General features: G+C 47.3%; 1 protein-coding gene, 1 long non-coding RNA gene and 1 pseudogene across 2 annotated transcripts; 2 read left to right on the forward strand and 1 right to left on the reverse strand.

Moving 5' to 3' along the window:
- Window positions 1-241: 241 nt before the first annotated feature.
- On the forward strand, window positions 242-775 carry LOC149370349 (uncharacterized). The gene is made up of 3 exons (XR_016291221.1): window positions 242-297; window positions 489-542; window positions 610-775. It is a non-coding gene; the product is annotated as an uncharacterized LOC149370349 (long non-coding RNA).
- Window positions 776-1,247: 472 nt separating this feature from the next.
- Window positions 1,248-1,991, forward strand: LOC149370350 (uncharacterized). The gene is made up of 2 exons (XM_089577624.1): window positions 1,248-1,895; window positions 1,952-1,991. Exons 1-2 carry the CDS (start codon window positions 1,312-1,314, stop codon window positions 1,989-1,991), a joined length of 624 nt encoding a protein of 207 aa, XP_089433750.1. The 5' UTR covers window positions 1,248-1,311.
- Window positions 1,992-2,350: 359 nt separating this feature from the next.
- LOC149370351 (uncharacterized) lies at window positions 2,351-5,720 on the reverse strand (annotated as a pseudogene).
- Window positions 5,721-16,351: the final 10,631 nt, after the last annotated feature.

Genomic DNA, 16,351 nt, shown 5'->3' on the forward strand with positions numbered 1-16,351 from the left:
CTCTCTCCCTTCTTTCACTCCTTTCTCAGCACGGTCCAGGTGCCAACCAAGATTAAGGTAGTTACTGTGCCTATCTTTCCCTCATACCCAATTTTTATTTTCAGGAAGCTGCTGGCACTGAGCACCCGACATCTGGCGTGGCCTCCAGTAGTAATGTATGTGCAAGTGCAGGGTGTGCTTGTTGTATTCACATGCAACCATATTATGCTATCTCACTCTTGTTGTATTGCCCTTTTACAGATGTCCTCCAACAGCGAGGACACTGCAGCACATTTGCACTCAATATCTGAACAAAACGTAAGCATGCATGCTGCTCAATAACCTTGATACACTACAGTGTCTAGTCAAGCTCAAAACTGCGCTGTACGTGTTTCGGCAGGCTGAATTTTGCATGGGAGATTCTTGCAGTCCTGCTTTTATCTGCAATGGAAATGTGTGTGATCATATGCCTTTAAAAGTTTGTCAAGTTGTGTGCTATTTCTTCCCAGGTGACTGAAACACTAAGTGCCTCGAGTACTATCTGTACGAACAGTGAGCCACACGTAAGTATGCACTGATGAAAGCCTTAAGCTAAGTCCACTGTCAAGTTTTGTTTATCTTGGCTGACAGGTTGCTGCGTTATGCACTGAAAATGCCAGCCTTGGCCTGCCTGTTAGAAATGCATTGGATGTAAGTGTCCTTACAAACACTGGGCCTGCCAGCATACTGCAAATTAGAAGCCTGGATTCACTGTTTTGCTTTTTCTTTAGGAGGTTCTTCCTTTTCATCAAAATGTTTCGAGCGGCACACTTCTAAGCAGTGAACTGAATGTAAGCTCACATTTTTTTCTTAGCTGCTTGCAGATGAAAGAAAGCTGGCTGTTGCTTTTCTCCAATAAAAGGTTGATGATGCTTCTGCTGGCATGCTGCCTTCATATGAAGATGACGTGAGTGTGCATACACGTATATTTATTGAACTTCCCCGCATTCAGGAGGCATCACACTGTATTTTATTATTTTGCTTCTCTGAAAGCAGGTGGTTGACCAAGAAAATGATATGTTAATTCCCCATAGAAAGAAGGTACTGCTTTTTTGGAAAAATGGCTTTCAGAATGTGATTTTGACTTAATGTTTTTCATTGCAGGTCGAGACAAAGGAGAGCTACACACAGTGGGAGCAGACACCAACAGATCACACATACGCAGTCACACATCACTCAAACACTTCTGCATTGCGATTTACTCACTCCCAGTACCTCACGCCACAAGACATACTTTTTTACACAGGGATCCCTGTTCAAGTTTTTAGCAGCCTCGTTTCGAAGCTAAAACAAATGGAAGCAGAAGTATCAAGGGTTTTAAGCCTCGAAGAACAACTGCTCCTGACTCTAATGAGGCTCAGACTCGGCCTCCTCTGCGCAGACCTTGCAAGAAGGTTCGAGGTATCAGTAGCAAGCGTATCTAAAATATTTGCAAATAGGCTTTGCAACCTGGAAAAAATAATGGAGGACGTTGTCGTTTGGTTGCCACGGACAGCTGTGTATGACAGCATGCCGCAAAGCTTCGTGAAGAGTGGCCACGGTCGAACAACGTGCATCTTCGATTGCACTGAGGCTCAATCGCAAAGACCTAAAAAGCTTCTCGCAAGAGCACAAAGCTACAGTCCTTACAAGGGGTCAAATACTGTAAAATTTCTTACAGTGATAGCTCCCAACGGCCTAATAATGTACGCGTCCGATGTGTATGGTGGCAGGGCCTCGGACAAGTACATCGTTAGAACATGCGGCATAGAGGACTACCTTCTTCCAGGTGATAACATTCTGGCAGACAGAGGCTTCAAGCTAGAACCTCACCTGGCAGCACAAGGCATAAATATGAATACACCAGCCTTCACCAGAGGTGAGCGTTTTTCACTACAGTACAGCATGGCTGTTCTTGTTCTAGAGTACTCAAAAACATTCTTTTCACTTTTAGGAAAGACTCAACTGTCAGAAGAAGATGTCACAATGACTAGGAGAATCGCATCAGTCCGAATACATGTTGAAAAGGCCATAAATCGTATAAAGACTTATAGGATCTTCAAGCACGCACTGGCGATTAAGTCCGAAAACATATAAACAGAATTGTTTTTGTATGTGCTGGGCTATGCAACTTGAAAGGTCCTCTAATCAAAAAGAAGTGTGAAGAATAAACGCTTAACTACAGCAGATATATTGCAGTTGTCTGACTTGTATTCAAAGCAAAACATTCAACTTTGAGGTGCGAGAATACATGACCAAGCACATCATATGCAAGATACCTTAAATTGTTTACTTGTAGACTGGCAATTCCCTACTGCCATCACCATGTGCTGCATAACTAGCCAAGCTCCAATCACAGCCTAGGCAGCACTATTTTTTTGAAGAAACGTTCTAGGGCATTTACGTGAGTGTCCATAAAGGCCTCTTCCTTCTCTACTGTAATCATCATCCCTCCCTTGTCTACGTGCAAGTACAGGTAGCACATAGTGCTGCCCACCAGGTTCAAGTGCAGTTGTGCTTGAACCTGGTAGTAGTACTTGTGCGTAACCTTCAATGAGCCTGTGGCATCCAAGGCTTTGCTTGCCCTGCTCTCACCAAATCATCTGGCTGCACATCACGGAGTGTGTACAGACACTTGACCTCGAGCAGCGCTGGAGGATGGCAGTCACAATGAAATGACCCATCTGGACTGCAGCCAAGATACGGATATTTCGGCAGTATCATCAAGCCGCAGTCATCTAGCCTGCCATTTATGTGCTGTGTTTTAAAGGCAGCAAGTGCACGAGCCTTTGCCAGCTCTTCAAACTCTATGCCATACCGGATGGCCGGACTGTAAATTGTTGTAGTATTGAATATTTTAGCCAGTAATGATGAACAATTAAGCTGCTTTGAGCGGCACACGTCCTTGAATATAGAAGCAGTTATTCTGCCTTTACCATGAAGAGACCAGGCAGTGCATTCTCTTTGTTTTTTTGTAGCTGCTTCAATATTCAAGGAGGTGGCCATTGTGATTTTTAGCTTTGAAAGCACTTCTGGCTGATTTTCTTTTCCGGCTTTGATCATGTCAGCCAGGTTGAGGTGACAAAGAGGTCTTCCCAGGGTTATTTCAAATTCTGAAACTGGCGCTCCGGCAAATCTTCTACAGTCCCAGCATAGGCTGATGCTAGGGCAACCTAAACAGACAAACAAATCACCTTGAATAAACCTCAGTGTGAAAGGGAAGAAAACAGTTTTAAACGTGCAAGAAATTACAGAAAGGAACACAAATACTGAGGTTGCTTCTCAATCACTTGTTCAAAATAAAGAGCGCCTGTGTGGCTTTGCTAAGAAGCAGCTAAGCTAAACTCGGCTCAGAAGTGGTTGCTACATTTCGTGCTGCTGCTAACCACCTGTTGCATGTTTTGCAACTTTCCAGCAAGAAACACAGGCAATGTTCACAGAAGCTAGAAATTTTCTGCAGCCAATGCAGTATTGGCAACTACTTTGCAGCTAGTCATTTAGCATGACTGAGTCAACTTGTTAATCACCACATCGCAAAATATGAAGCAAGCTTACCTGTGCACTGTAACTCTCTCGAACTATTGGCAATAATGCACTTTACAACTCTTTTTCAGTATTGTTATGCCCCTACTTTTTTGACAGCTAAAACTAAACTGAATTTCCCTCACATCCTTTTTCCCACATGGGCCAGACACAGCTCAAGTAAAAGCCTGTAAATTACTGTTGTTTTACCTTTTCTGCTGGACGTGCAATCTCCTGAGACAGGGTGTCTCCATTTATCTGAATGGCCCGCTGGTCGTCCATCTTCCTCCTTGTAGCATGTAATGTAGCTTCAAGGAGGGTGCCTGCATGACACAATAAAACTATGTTACCTGAACATCTACATTGCTTGATTATGTATTCAAGATGTTATTATCACGTGTAATTCCGTACTGAACCATACTTCACATCAAGTTGTGTCAGTGGGTATCAGCATGCAACTCAATTAACACAAGCTAACATTTCAGTTTTTTGAGGCGACAATGGGCCAGCTCAGCAGAATGCTCCACCTGGGTACCTACCAGGTATGTTGAACACGTCCCGGAAAGGAGACTTGTTTACATACTCTAAGAGATCCTCTCTGCTGCCAAAATGTTTTATCTTGCGTGTTGGTCTTGGCTTTTTTGTGCTGTCAAGATGCTCGGCAGTGCATTGAAGCTTGAACCCAATGCCATCAATGAGGGCAGGCTAAACATTCCTTTTGGTGCCTCTGTTCCAGGCTGCCGCCTCATCTGTGCATGAGCTCCCTGTCAGGCCGCGCTGTACAGCAATCTCCGCCTTCCATAGGAGTGCACCCACATGGCTACAAGAGGTGTCTCTTGTATGCTTCAGCTTGCTCGAGGTCACAAGCTTTTGTCTTCAGTAAGTAACACACAATATGTGGACTTGACAAATCTGGCCAGAGCTTCATGTCGTCTATCCACTGAGTCATCAGCATGGGGTGCACGTAGGTGCCGCCATCTGAAAGAAAAAGGAGTAATAGTAGGGTGACTTGTTAAAAATCCATTACACCAACGAGCGAGAAAAAAAACACCGAAGAAACGACGACACAGGCCAGCATTTGTCCACTCTGTGTCATCGTTTCTTTGGTCATTATATTTTTTCCCGCAGTTTGTTGCAATAAAAAGGGACATTCACAGAACATAAAAATAGGAAAATATGCACAGTACGGCATGCATGCAAGCTATGAGTCTTCTGGCTTGTTTCTTCAGGGCCCTTCACATTCAGCACATGCAACAACTAGCCCTGCTGTCTGCCATACATGGTATACATGATTTCGTTTTCGGCACATCAAATGCAACATAAACAGCTTGATCAGCTACAATGCGCACACTATACATAGCAAATGTTACGACTCCAGCAGTGCATCTGCCTTAGATTCTAAAGCGCAACACTGACTCAGCAGCTTGGTTTCCTTTTTACGTTGTAATAACATACCTTTGGCGTATCAATCAACCTCTTATTTTAGTTAATTCAAACTCCATTGGTCTTCAAACGATTGGTGCTGGCAACGGCGCAGTAGCTGAGAAGGCAAGTAGTTTTCAATAAAATTAACGTCTCAAAACGACTCGGGCTATGAGCGACGCCGTAGTGAAGGGCTCCGGAAAGTTCGACCACCTGGGGTTCTATAACGTGCACTGACATCACACAGTACACGAGCCTCTAGAATTTCGCATCCATCGAAATTCGACCGCCGCGGCCGGGATCGAGTCCGAGTCTTTCAGGTCTGCATCCGAGCACCATAGCGTTACACCGAGCCACCGCGGCGGCCTACTCTCAATAAATTGGCTCGTAGCGGGAGCACTCAAGACGCAAGCAGCAGAAGCGACTGAATTTCATCCGTTTCAACGCGCGTACAACAGCAAACGCCGACATAGCAATGAGTGGCAGCAGTTTCGGCTCGCTCACGTTGCTCGCTGTAGTCGCTCGAGCGTCAGTTTACGAACGAATTTAGTCCATTTTAAATGATGTTTTCGGTTTCTGAAACCTAGCTCTTGGATCGCATTTGCCACTTTCGTTCTCAGCGTACGGCGTGTCACTTTTACTATTAAGAAATCCGGCTACAAAAACTACACACGTGAACTGGGAGCACAACACTTACCGATGCTGATTGTTGGCTCCGTCGATGCCTGATCGTCGGCTACTTGTCGATTGCTGCGGGCGCTTACGGTCGCTAGCGCCATATCACCCACGCAGATGCAATCAATGAATTCTCCAAAGGCGTGCAGCGAGCGGATATCGATGAGTAAGCAATTCGTTGCTCCGCGAGTATCTCACACACCTGCAGCGACGGTAGAACGACGGCAGCGTTTATCAGTCCAAAATGGCGTCGGCACTAGACGGCGCTGGGGTCGGGAAAAATGGCGGCGCCCATGTATCGAAACTAAAATCATGTATAGACCAGAATACGGCGGGTAAATTGAAATCCACCATTTTGAGAGAGCTGTGGCGCCATCTATGGGGCGCGCGGCAAAACGGCGGCACTGGACTACCACGCGAGGCGGCCGCGGGTATGGGTATCGCTCGCGCTCTTACGTTTCGTAGAAGATTTTGTGACCGGTTCCTATAACAATCATATAAGGTGAATTTCAGCCTCATGCCAAGGTCGCTCTGTAAATCTGGCGATGGTGGAGGCAAACACTGCGTCCACAATTGCAGCGGACATGAATTGATGTCAAGTCCATGACTTGTGCAGTCTCACTGTTGTTTTCCTCTTGTGGGCTGTGCTCAGTGGCCTTCTGGTGTCGCCTCTTAACAGGGTAGCTTGCCTGCCTCAACAGCTTCTGCCTTCCCTCGACAACCTGTATTGACAATATAAAAGGTTACACAATTTTCTTATCTCAAATCTTACTCAGAACAGCAGGACATAATTTAGATGTACACAGAAGACGGAAACAAACAATATTTACATTTACACAAATAAGGATGCATTAATTTATTGGAATCATTCCCATATATAGTTTGGCTTTATTGTTTATTTCTTATGTAACAAATCAACTTAAAAGCATTAAAATACTGACACTTCTACCTGCAGTTACACTGAACACAATAACAGAAATGAGATAGTGACAACAGTGAGACACAACTTCCTTCTAGCACCCAGCGCTGCATCCAATGGTGGCTATGTTCCGTTTGTCTGTCCCTTGTCCCACTGGGCATTTAAGCAATTTCCAGATCAAAGGTAGAATTTGCTTATGAAGCCTTATTTAGAATACATTTTAATCAAATGGCAGCCTCCCCACATTAAGGCAACTTTACTGTTGAAACAAATAACTCCAATTTGAAAATGACAAAAAAAATCTGAGACTCCTTCTTTGAAACAGAAATATCCGTTCACATTAGCTCATATCTATTATGGTTAGAGCATTCAGCCAATTTTGTTCTCTAATTAGCAATATCGATTTCCACACTTCTGCATCGGCTGTCTTCTATACAACATAATTAGCTCCCTTTCAGAATTACCACACTGGCGATTCTTTCATGCAGCATAACCATTTGAAAGTTCTCGACGTTTTGTAAAGCACTTCTCTGATGTAACATTATTAGGTGACTCCTCTGTACAGTGCACCAACGCATCAACATTCACTACATAGCAAAACCTCGCTGTGCCTTTCAAAACCACTTATTATCAACGTGTGTACGTGTCATTTTTTGTACAGCGATTAATGTAAATGGAGCTCTGGCAAGCTCTACATTTGTAGGCTATCTGAGTATTGTAGCAACTAGCAAAAGAACTAACCTTATAGAAATAACTTAGCCTGAGTCATCACTCCGACCATTATTATGTTAAACGATAGAAAAACCATGTTGCGCAGCAGGATTCCTTATCCCACAAATCAAATTTGTTCAAGCGAGCATCGCCGCGCCGCGCTACGTACAGTCTAGCGCGATTTGAAGGTTATCGCGCAAGCGTCGACCAGCCTAGCACTCCAGGCACCTAGCGGCCGACTTTGGAACAGGAAAAATCATGATTTCGCACTCTCCTCTACCTCGTTCGCTGTTCCGTGCAACAAGCTTCACCCCCGTGACAAGATCACCACCCTTTCTCTCTATTCTAAGCTTTCCATTGGTTGCGATAAAGTGTGGACTTGGTTACCTCTCGGATCTTGCGGGCGATAACAAAATTGGTGGGAAAGAAAATAAAAAAAAAACTGATAGCCCAGAGGAGGGAGTGACAGCTGCTGAAGGAACAGCAAAAAGAGTGAGGGAAGCTGGCCTGATACCTCCCTCGCCTCGGCAGAGAATTCTGGGCCATGGCGCTGTTCATGTTCTCGGCCGACGCTCGCGCGATAACCTTCAAATCGCGCTCGACTGTACAGTGCAGGCCGGCGCTGCTCAGTGCGCACGCAGCAAGCTGGTGTAAACTGAACGTAGCGTTTACCTTCTTAGCGTAGCCGAGGTGAAGCATAGGCACAGGGTTCAGCTCCGTTGGCCGCTTGTCGATAAAATGGTCCGAGCAGATCTGCATATGCCATTACGCAGTTACCAGGTGCCGCGACTTCGTAAGCAAAGCGCGGTGGCTGCGGCAACGAGGCAGTCGCACCGGCATTTTAACGAAAATCAACTTACTCTTGCATTTGCGCTGGGAACATAGTCCTTTCTATGAACCGCAGTAATCCACTTGTGGCGGAGCTCGGCGTTTTTTGTGCCCGGCGGAAAGCGATGCAGGCTGAATAAGCCACAGCGGCACAACTCGCGACGTACGCCGTGCTCGTCGCAAACGGTGGTCAGCAGCCTGCTTCTTTTCCGTTGGTTATTTGCACATCCATAAATGGCGCAGTGAAGCCCTGATGAAGTTTTGTACTTCGTTGAGGCAGGAATAGACATATTGGCTCATCGAAAAGCACCGCACACACACACACCCACGTACACGCGAACGCTGCGCGAACGCGTTTTGGCAGTCCAGCAAAGATGGCGGCCGGTCGCTGGGTTCCGGAGTATGCGCATGGCTCGTCCGGTTCGAGAGTATCGTATTAGTTTCGATACCTGGGCGCCGCCATGTTTGTTTTACTCGAGCGCCGGCTACCGCCGACGCCATTGTGGGCTGATAATTTGCAGCCGGTGGGCTGCAGCCGAAGCAGCGTGCGATCTCTGAAAGTGTCATTCGCCCGTTTTATTCCTGCCAAGCCTAGAAATTTTTGGTGGGGGTTCGCCTCGTGTCCATCCTCGTGTGTGCAATGCCATTAGCTCCTGCAATAACAAACTGGGAGCAAGCGACCATTCCTCGACGCAGCGAACGATCAGCATCGGTGAGTGCCATGCTCGCAGTTCACGCGTGCTTTTTTGTCGCCGGTTGCCTGTAGAGCAAATGCGGCACGGTGTTGCATGCTAGAAAAACGAAAGCAAAATGTGTTGAAACACAAGATCGCGGAGAGCAATGAATATCTAGTTTTTCGTGGAGCGCAGTTTTTCTTGAACGTTTTCGCTGCCTGCTTGGACATGGCGAGTGTGACGGTTTAGATGCTGAGCTTGCGACAGAGTACCCCGTTTACAAACTAAACATTTTGGAAACAGCGGGTACATGACCGAAATGAATTCACTTCTGATGATTAGAATGTTTGTTTGCGGTGATACGCGCGATGAAATTGAAATTCGGCCCCTCCTGCCCCTTGAGTAGGGCTGTTCGTACTACGAACGATACAAGCCAGTGGACTGAAATCAACTCGCATTCTCGCCTTCTCCGCTGCCGTCAGTACTCACTGGTGCACAAATACCAGAAAATGTGCAATTACACGATCTAATAGGTTGGTACGCTAATGAAACGCTATTACCATTACTGACAGGCCGAATCGCCGCACCTGTGTTGAGAATTCCAATCTCAATCGGGTCGGGGCACTGCTCAAGTCGCTGCGTTGTTGTATCTCTGGCACGGTTATGCACAGTGTGGATTTTTTTTTTACAGTGCATTCGATGCGATTTCAGTCGAATAATTTATTACAATGCATGGCAGAGTTTACCGTCCTGTGCAAGGCATGTATTTTTTCATCTTACGTTGCCACGGCTGCATTTTTCCTCAATTTGCAGTTGGGTAAAAGTTCATGTCGCCGCTTCTATTCATGCCATGCTGTGTAAATTAAATTAGTATTGTTGCATTAACGACATGTTTATTTTTTTCAGGTGGCGGTCCCCACACCCTCCCGATATTGACGATCATGTCGGGCGGCGAAACGAAGTTGTGGCCAAATTTGTGAAGTCCTCACATAGTGTACTGCTGAATTAAAAGAACTCTGCCAAGGCCGTCCAAATACTTGATCTCTTAAAATTATGCACAGATTATAGTTCGGTAACCCAGGCGCTGCGCTTCGTTCCGAGCCCGACAGGCACAGGCAGTGGGTTTGTTTCTGTCTGCATTTCGTTCACAAAGTGCACTAACGTTTAAGCTTTTTGTTGGCGCAGGTATTTTTTGTTCCACAACTACGCCCACTGCCAATGCAACTCGGGACCGGCGGAAAAGCGGTGAAGAAATGGACACCGCAGACGTGCTGAGACCTTCGCATAACATGGTGCGCGTACATACTGGCGGCGTTTGTTTTTTTCTACTTTCGTCGACTATTTCCTCATCCGACAATAAAACAATGATGTCTAGAAGACGTTGGTGTTCCGTACAACATTGCTGCTTTTGTTGTACAGACGCAAACACGCGCTTGACCGGTAGCTAAGCAGCCGCGGACGTTGCTCCCCGCGCCGGATTATCAGCCCAGGGGAGGACGGCAACAGTGGGGTGTCGCGCAGCGCGCCTGTTTGAGAGTATTTCTCCCTCTCCTGCCCGCTCCTCGTAAAATGGTGTATAGTGAACTAGAACTCGGTACCCTCGGAGTGCCAAACCCCCGTCTTTCCGGGAAGCACGACGCAGTTTTGGTGGTCAAGCTGCAGTACCAGTACCAGAGAGAGCTCGCGAGCGCGTCTCTCTCGGCCGGCGTGGCTCCGTCCAGAGTCACGTGACGCCCGCTCTGGCTCTCATTGGCCCTCTGCCGCTGCCCTCTCCCGGCGTCGACGTTTTTTTTCTGTTTCGACAGAACCCGACGATTTGGCAAAAACGTCCTCTCCGGCGGCAAAAAAATGCTCCGGTGCCGTCGACGCCGACGAATCGCCCGGGAAAACGCTCCATGCGGGCCACGCTTTAGAATCTTCCCTAGCCAATGAATCGCTTGCACAAGAAAAAAAAAACTAGAGTTAAACAAGGCAGAAAAAACACTTGAATAATGCTGGCACCAAGGTTACTATGGGTATTTTTACCCAAATCCTGTTCATTGTTGTCCAACACGGCTGCCCCGCCTGCGTTTGGATCAGGTCAATATGCTGGCCGAGCACCGGTTGCGCCGTGAACGCGTAATTCGCGACACGATGAATCCTTAATACAACATTTTGGACGAGTTGGTTACCTACATTCATTATTACAGCGCAAAGACGGCACAGAACAAGAAAGGGACAGAACAGCGCTGTTGTGTCCCCTTCTTGTTCTGTGCCGTCTTTGCGCTGTAATAATGAACGATGAATCCTCTCAACATGTTCAGTGAGGAGCAGCTGTAGCGGCCTTTGCACTCACTTAGGACAGGGCGGCATAGCTTATCTCGCCGAGCTACTTCGCACCGAGATCGAGCACCCGAGTCGCCAGATATGCGTTCGCAGCACCTGGCTGCTAGTCATGCTAGCTCTGCTATTTTTTTGCCTCGGGCTGTTCTACGGCGACAGCCGGAGATACGATCGGAGCACACGAATCGGCGATAAGCCGCACGCTGCTCCGTGTTGCTCTCGTCTGCGTACGTCGCAGCAGTGATTGGATCCGGTAAGCCACTTAACCTGCGTCTTTTCATCGCTGGTTTTATGGTTTTGTCGCCGCTTAATTCCCTTCGCTATACGCGCGTTCTAGCGCGCTTTGTTTGCACGTACTTGTTTTGCATGTACCGCACTGCAAGTGAATAGGTCGCATGTGGCCTGAAGGTATCGCTCGCCGTGAGTAGTGTTGCTAGGCTTGCGCGCAGTTTCCTATTTCGTTCTCCCTAATAGACGCCACTCGTTTCTTTCTGATGGTTAGCGTGAGATTAACACATGTACAAACTGTTTGAACACTTTGAGGAAAGCTGGAAGCGCGTGCCCGCTCCGCTCCGCGAAGCGCTGCCGCTGACAGCCAGATAGAGTTCCGCGACCTATATATAGGTGGCGCGACGATCCATTCAATATGGCTGCCTTAGTGGTGGTCAAGCTAGTCGAGACGGGATGCGTACATTCTTTTTCGACGTGGCTTGCCTTCGAGCAAAGGCGCCTGCGGAAAATGCCTTTGCCGTTCTCGCAGGCCGTAACGTTTGGGGATATACTGGAACATATAGGATAGCGCGAAAAAAGAATTAGGTGCCTAATCGGAGGTGAAGAAGTGCTCAAGACATTTGGTGAAGACATTGTTCAATTGTGATACTATCGACATGTGTGAGTAGTTTGAAACTTCTCAAACACTCTCGCATAGTTGATTCTGTTAGGTTACACAAAATGTATCAAAAACTGTCGACTACCAAAAATAGCAGGAAAAGAAATAGCGAGCATTACTGGCAGCGCGCATTTTGCCGGCAGGCGATAAAGTGCCCGCTGTGGCATTCACTTCAGACTGGCTGCTGTTGGCGAAATGATGAGCCGTTTTGTTTTTCACTGCTTATGCTTCTCCTGAATCCCCTTAATACTAGGGAAGCTCGTAATTGGAAGCAGGATAGTAGCGCGGCTTTCCGATTAGAGACTGGACTTTCACACGGGCCGCTCCGGGTCTTCTTCGCAGTTAGAAAAAAATTACCTGTCACTACTTGCGCTTTCTGTTGCGCCGAAATGCGTGAGAGAACTCCGAATTGCCTCATAGCCGAGAAAAGTGACAGAAGTGACACAGGAGCCGCCGCGGTGGCTCAGCGGTTATGGTGCTCGGCTGCTGACCCAAAAGACGCGGGTTCGATCCCGGCCGCCGCGGCTAGAATTTCTTTGGAGGAGAAATTCTAGAGGCCCTTGTACTGTGCGATGTCAGTGCACGTTAAAGAACCCCACGTGGTCGAAATTTCCGGAGCCCTCCACTACGGCGTCTCTCATAGCCTTAGTCGCTTTGGGACGTTAAACACCATAAACCAAACCAAACCAAACCAAGTGACACAAGAATTATTCTCATGGCACACTGAACAGCTGATCAACTGCAACTCCCAAATAAAATCCAGGCGCTCTACACAGCACCCGAACTCGAACAATCACCACTTTCGAACTTGCCACTAGAGTAGTGTAGGGCAATTACAAGCCATGAAAGAAAACCAAATTGATAAATTGCCCTGAAGTAATAAGGAGCTAATAGGAGGCAACTGCCGGGAAAATTTCACCCTAGTAAGTCTGCTGCCGCCAGAATTGCCTGTTGTACCATTTGTTACAAGGAATACGCAGAAATAGTTATGCGCTGTCAGTAGCATGTACACACAGTTCGGCTGGGTCGTTTCCGCACATAAATATTGCACGCTTGCCGGCACGTCGTGTGTGACAAACCGTACGTGCACCACTCGCACACAAATCGAATCTCGCTAGCAGACATATATGCATTGGACGGAAGACATTAACAAAAAGAAGTATATTACATGTACGGCTCCAGAAGAAATTGTAGCCGACGAAATGCACGCTGCAGCTTTCCGATCCGGAGTTTTACAACCCATTCCTTTTTCAATCGTTCGTCACTAGGCAATGAGTGCACACTAATCTGATTACTAACAGCTCTATTTGTGCACTGTGGCACACCGCACATTCGCTTGCTTCCAGACTTTCTTTCCAACCCAAGCGACGCACAAACAGCGTGGTTAAAATGGACACGCAGTCGCGAGCTGCCTCGCGCTGCCGGCAGCCACCACCACTCGACTGCTTAGCTCGTCGGCCGCGCGGTGGCGGCAGCGTCTACGGAACTTGCGAATGCTAGAGTTCCTGTATATGCTCCCGCAGGGAGCAGAGTTGCGCGAAGGTCCGCCATCATGTTCCAAGCTGTGCGGGAAAGCCACTTCTCGTACGTACAGGGGCTGCGTAGCTCGCTGTGTAGGGCGCTTGGGCTTTTTTTTCTCCTTTAAATAGATTGACTTGATGGCAAGTTTCTAAACGTAACGCTGAAAACTAATCTGTGATTTGCCGAGGGTGTGCATAGAGCACGAAAAAAAAATCGCCAAAGGTTAACAGCAAATCGTAATCATGACAAACTGACGAAAAAAGACTGGAAACGGCCTGCGATTTTTTTTTCTTTCTGGAACCAGTAATTTCAGAAGAACAAGCAGTTCTGTTCCAGATGAGACAGCGTCTGTACCATCCTGTCTTCCTGCGTGCATGTCTTGAGAACAAAAAGAGTATAGCGATGAATTACTTTTTTTCACAACTAGCACTGCCGCGTGTTCTGTTCGTGTTATGCCCTGAAAATACGAAAACGCATCTCTTAGAACCACATTAAAATAATTGTGCAACTTTTTATAGGCAAGCAGACTAAAGCAACGGCAATGCATTGAACGAGGCAAGTCTGACACAACGAAAAAATTAACACTCAATTGCTTGCCCAACACATTTCACAAAATGTACGTACCCCGTTGCTAAATGCAGTGATAGGCCGGATCTTTAAAGGACCTTGAAAGTACTCTTACACGTACATATTATTTAACTTTCCTCATTTTTTATCGAAAAGCACTATCGTTTCACCTCAGTTACTAAATTACAATAGTTGTTGATTACTGTGGTAGGTTTTCCTGCCTGCTTCATCCTTATTGCACGGAAAAAGTAATTTAATGTTCCGCTTTGCATTTTTGTACTCCTTCGCAGATTCGGCTTAGGTCGCCGTGTCAAAACATTTCGCAACTCCTGGATTGTTTTAAAGCCGAAGTTATAAGCTGATTTGCTGTCTTCTGGCTGAAATTATTCGCGGCATCAAGATTTGCGAAACTTGTTTACATGCGATTTTTGGCTATCCTATCCTCACATCTCTCGCTTAATCCTTGTCAGATGGTTCTTAAGGGTATTTTTACTAAGAGCAATACTTTATAGCATAGGCAGACAAATGGTTTAGGGGGTTTTAACTGCCAAAAACGACTGAGGCTATGACAGGGAACAGTACATGGCCTCTAGAAATTCGGCTCCATCGAAATTCGACCGCCGCGGCCGGGTTTGAACCCTAGTCATCCGGGTCAGCAGCCGAGAGCTATAACCGCTAAGCCACCGCAGCGGCTGCATAAACAAATTCAATGTTTATGCAGGTGAGACTGGCATCGAAATGTAGCAAAACTTTGCATGGAATTTGCTTCTTGAACATTCATTGCCCCTTATATTTCACCTCGAACCATCACTACAGAAGGCTCGAAGGAGCAGTAGAGTAAGCAGAGCCTGCCCTAGTGAAGGGCCAAAAAGTTTCAGATGCAGACTGTAAATTCTGTACAATTTTAATGCAGTGATATGCTACAAATACTGCTTCGAGGGACAGGTATAGGCTCAAACTAGTATCCTTAAAAGGACACTACGTGAAAGATATAGACAAACAAGATTTTCGTTGCCTGTTCCTTATTTGATAATGTGTGTAAGTTAGAAAAAAAAACTAGTGATTTGTTCAAGGTAAACAAATGTCGACACATGAAAAATGTTTTTACCAATGCAATTCTGATTTTGCTGTCGAAAAAGGCAAATGTTGGTTGTGGTGGCACTGGTAGATCTTGGAACATGTTAGAAATTTTTATTTATTTATCAATACTGTAAGCCTTTCACAGCCGCAAACAGCAGAGGTTCATTCTCAAGAGCCACTTCAGGCGCCGACGCACTTCGGCCGCCGACCTTCCACATGGCACTGCGTAAAACGCTTTGCCGTTTCCCGTGCGGTTGCTGCAGTTTGGCGCACTGCACCCAGTCATAGCTGACGACTGCGCCCGTCACTGCCGCTTCAGAACACCAAACCTGACGCCACAGGTGTGCACAGAAAACAAATGAATGTAGCCGACAGCGCGGGCTCACATGTCGCGTCGAGCTGACAAGGGTTCGCTCGGCGCTGCACCTGGGAGGTCAGCTTCTCCGCGGAGTGTGGAACAGACGACGTCACGAAAATCATGTGATCGCCTCTCGGCGAATGGCGTTCGGAGCGGCGAGGGAAAACAGACGCGCAGCTCTGCTACCTTAGCATAGTACATATACAGTAACTCTAGCGAATGCTGCTCCTTTTCGCCGTCTGTCGGCGGCAGCGGTTCTCGAAGCGCCGTGGTCACGCGCTCCGTTTGCCTTTAAGCATGAAACAGCCCGTGCATGCGTCTCCTTTGGTATGTTTTCGTGCGAGTGCGTGAAGTCACGAGTATGACATCAGAGTGTAACTCAAGATGGCCACCCTTGTTTTCTTCCTACCTAGACGTCGCCTAGCGAGCTGCTGGAAGTCAAGGGTGGCTTTTACGCTGTCGCCTGGTTTCCGCGTGTCGAGAGCGCTAACGACGGCACGCTTACGGGGATAACGCTCCCGAACTGCATGAAGAAGCCAACGTCATCCGCCGCTTCTATCGTTCGAGAAACGTGCAGATGGTGGCTGACAGCCACTGCCGCATCATCGATGTCGTCTCACGGTGGCTCGGCGGCGCTGACGGATCGCGGATGCTGGCGCACAGTAGCGCGTCCCTTCGCATCGGCAGTGGTCTTTGCGCCGGCGTAGTGTTCGCGCCCTGGCTGATGACGCCGTTCCGGAGTACGTACACGACCGGGAAAAGAGGCAGTACAACGCTGCACAGCGAAGACGATAGTGGAGGGGTAAGTCTTGGCGCTCCGGTCGAAAGCAAGGTCAGGAGACGATAGTTGGTTTCGCACTGCAATG

This window comes from Amblyomma mixtum, chromosome 1 (assembly GCF_055824585.1).
Source record: "Amblyomma mixtum isolate Tamu chromosome 1, ASM5582458v1, whole genome shotgun sequence".
Lineage (NCBI taxonomy): Eukaryota > Metazoa > Arthropoda > Arachnida > Ixodida > Ixodidae > Amblyomma > Amblyomma mixtum.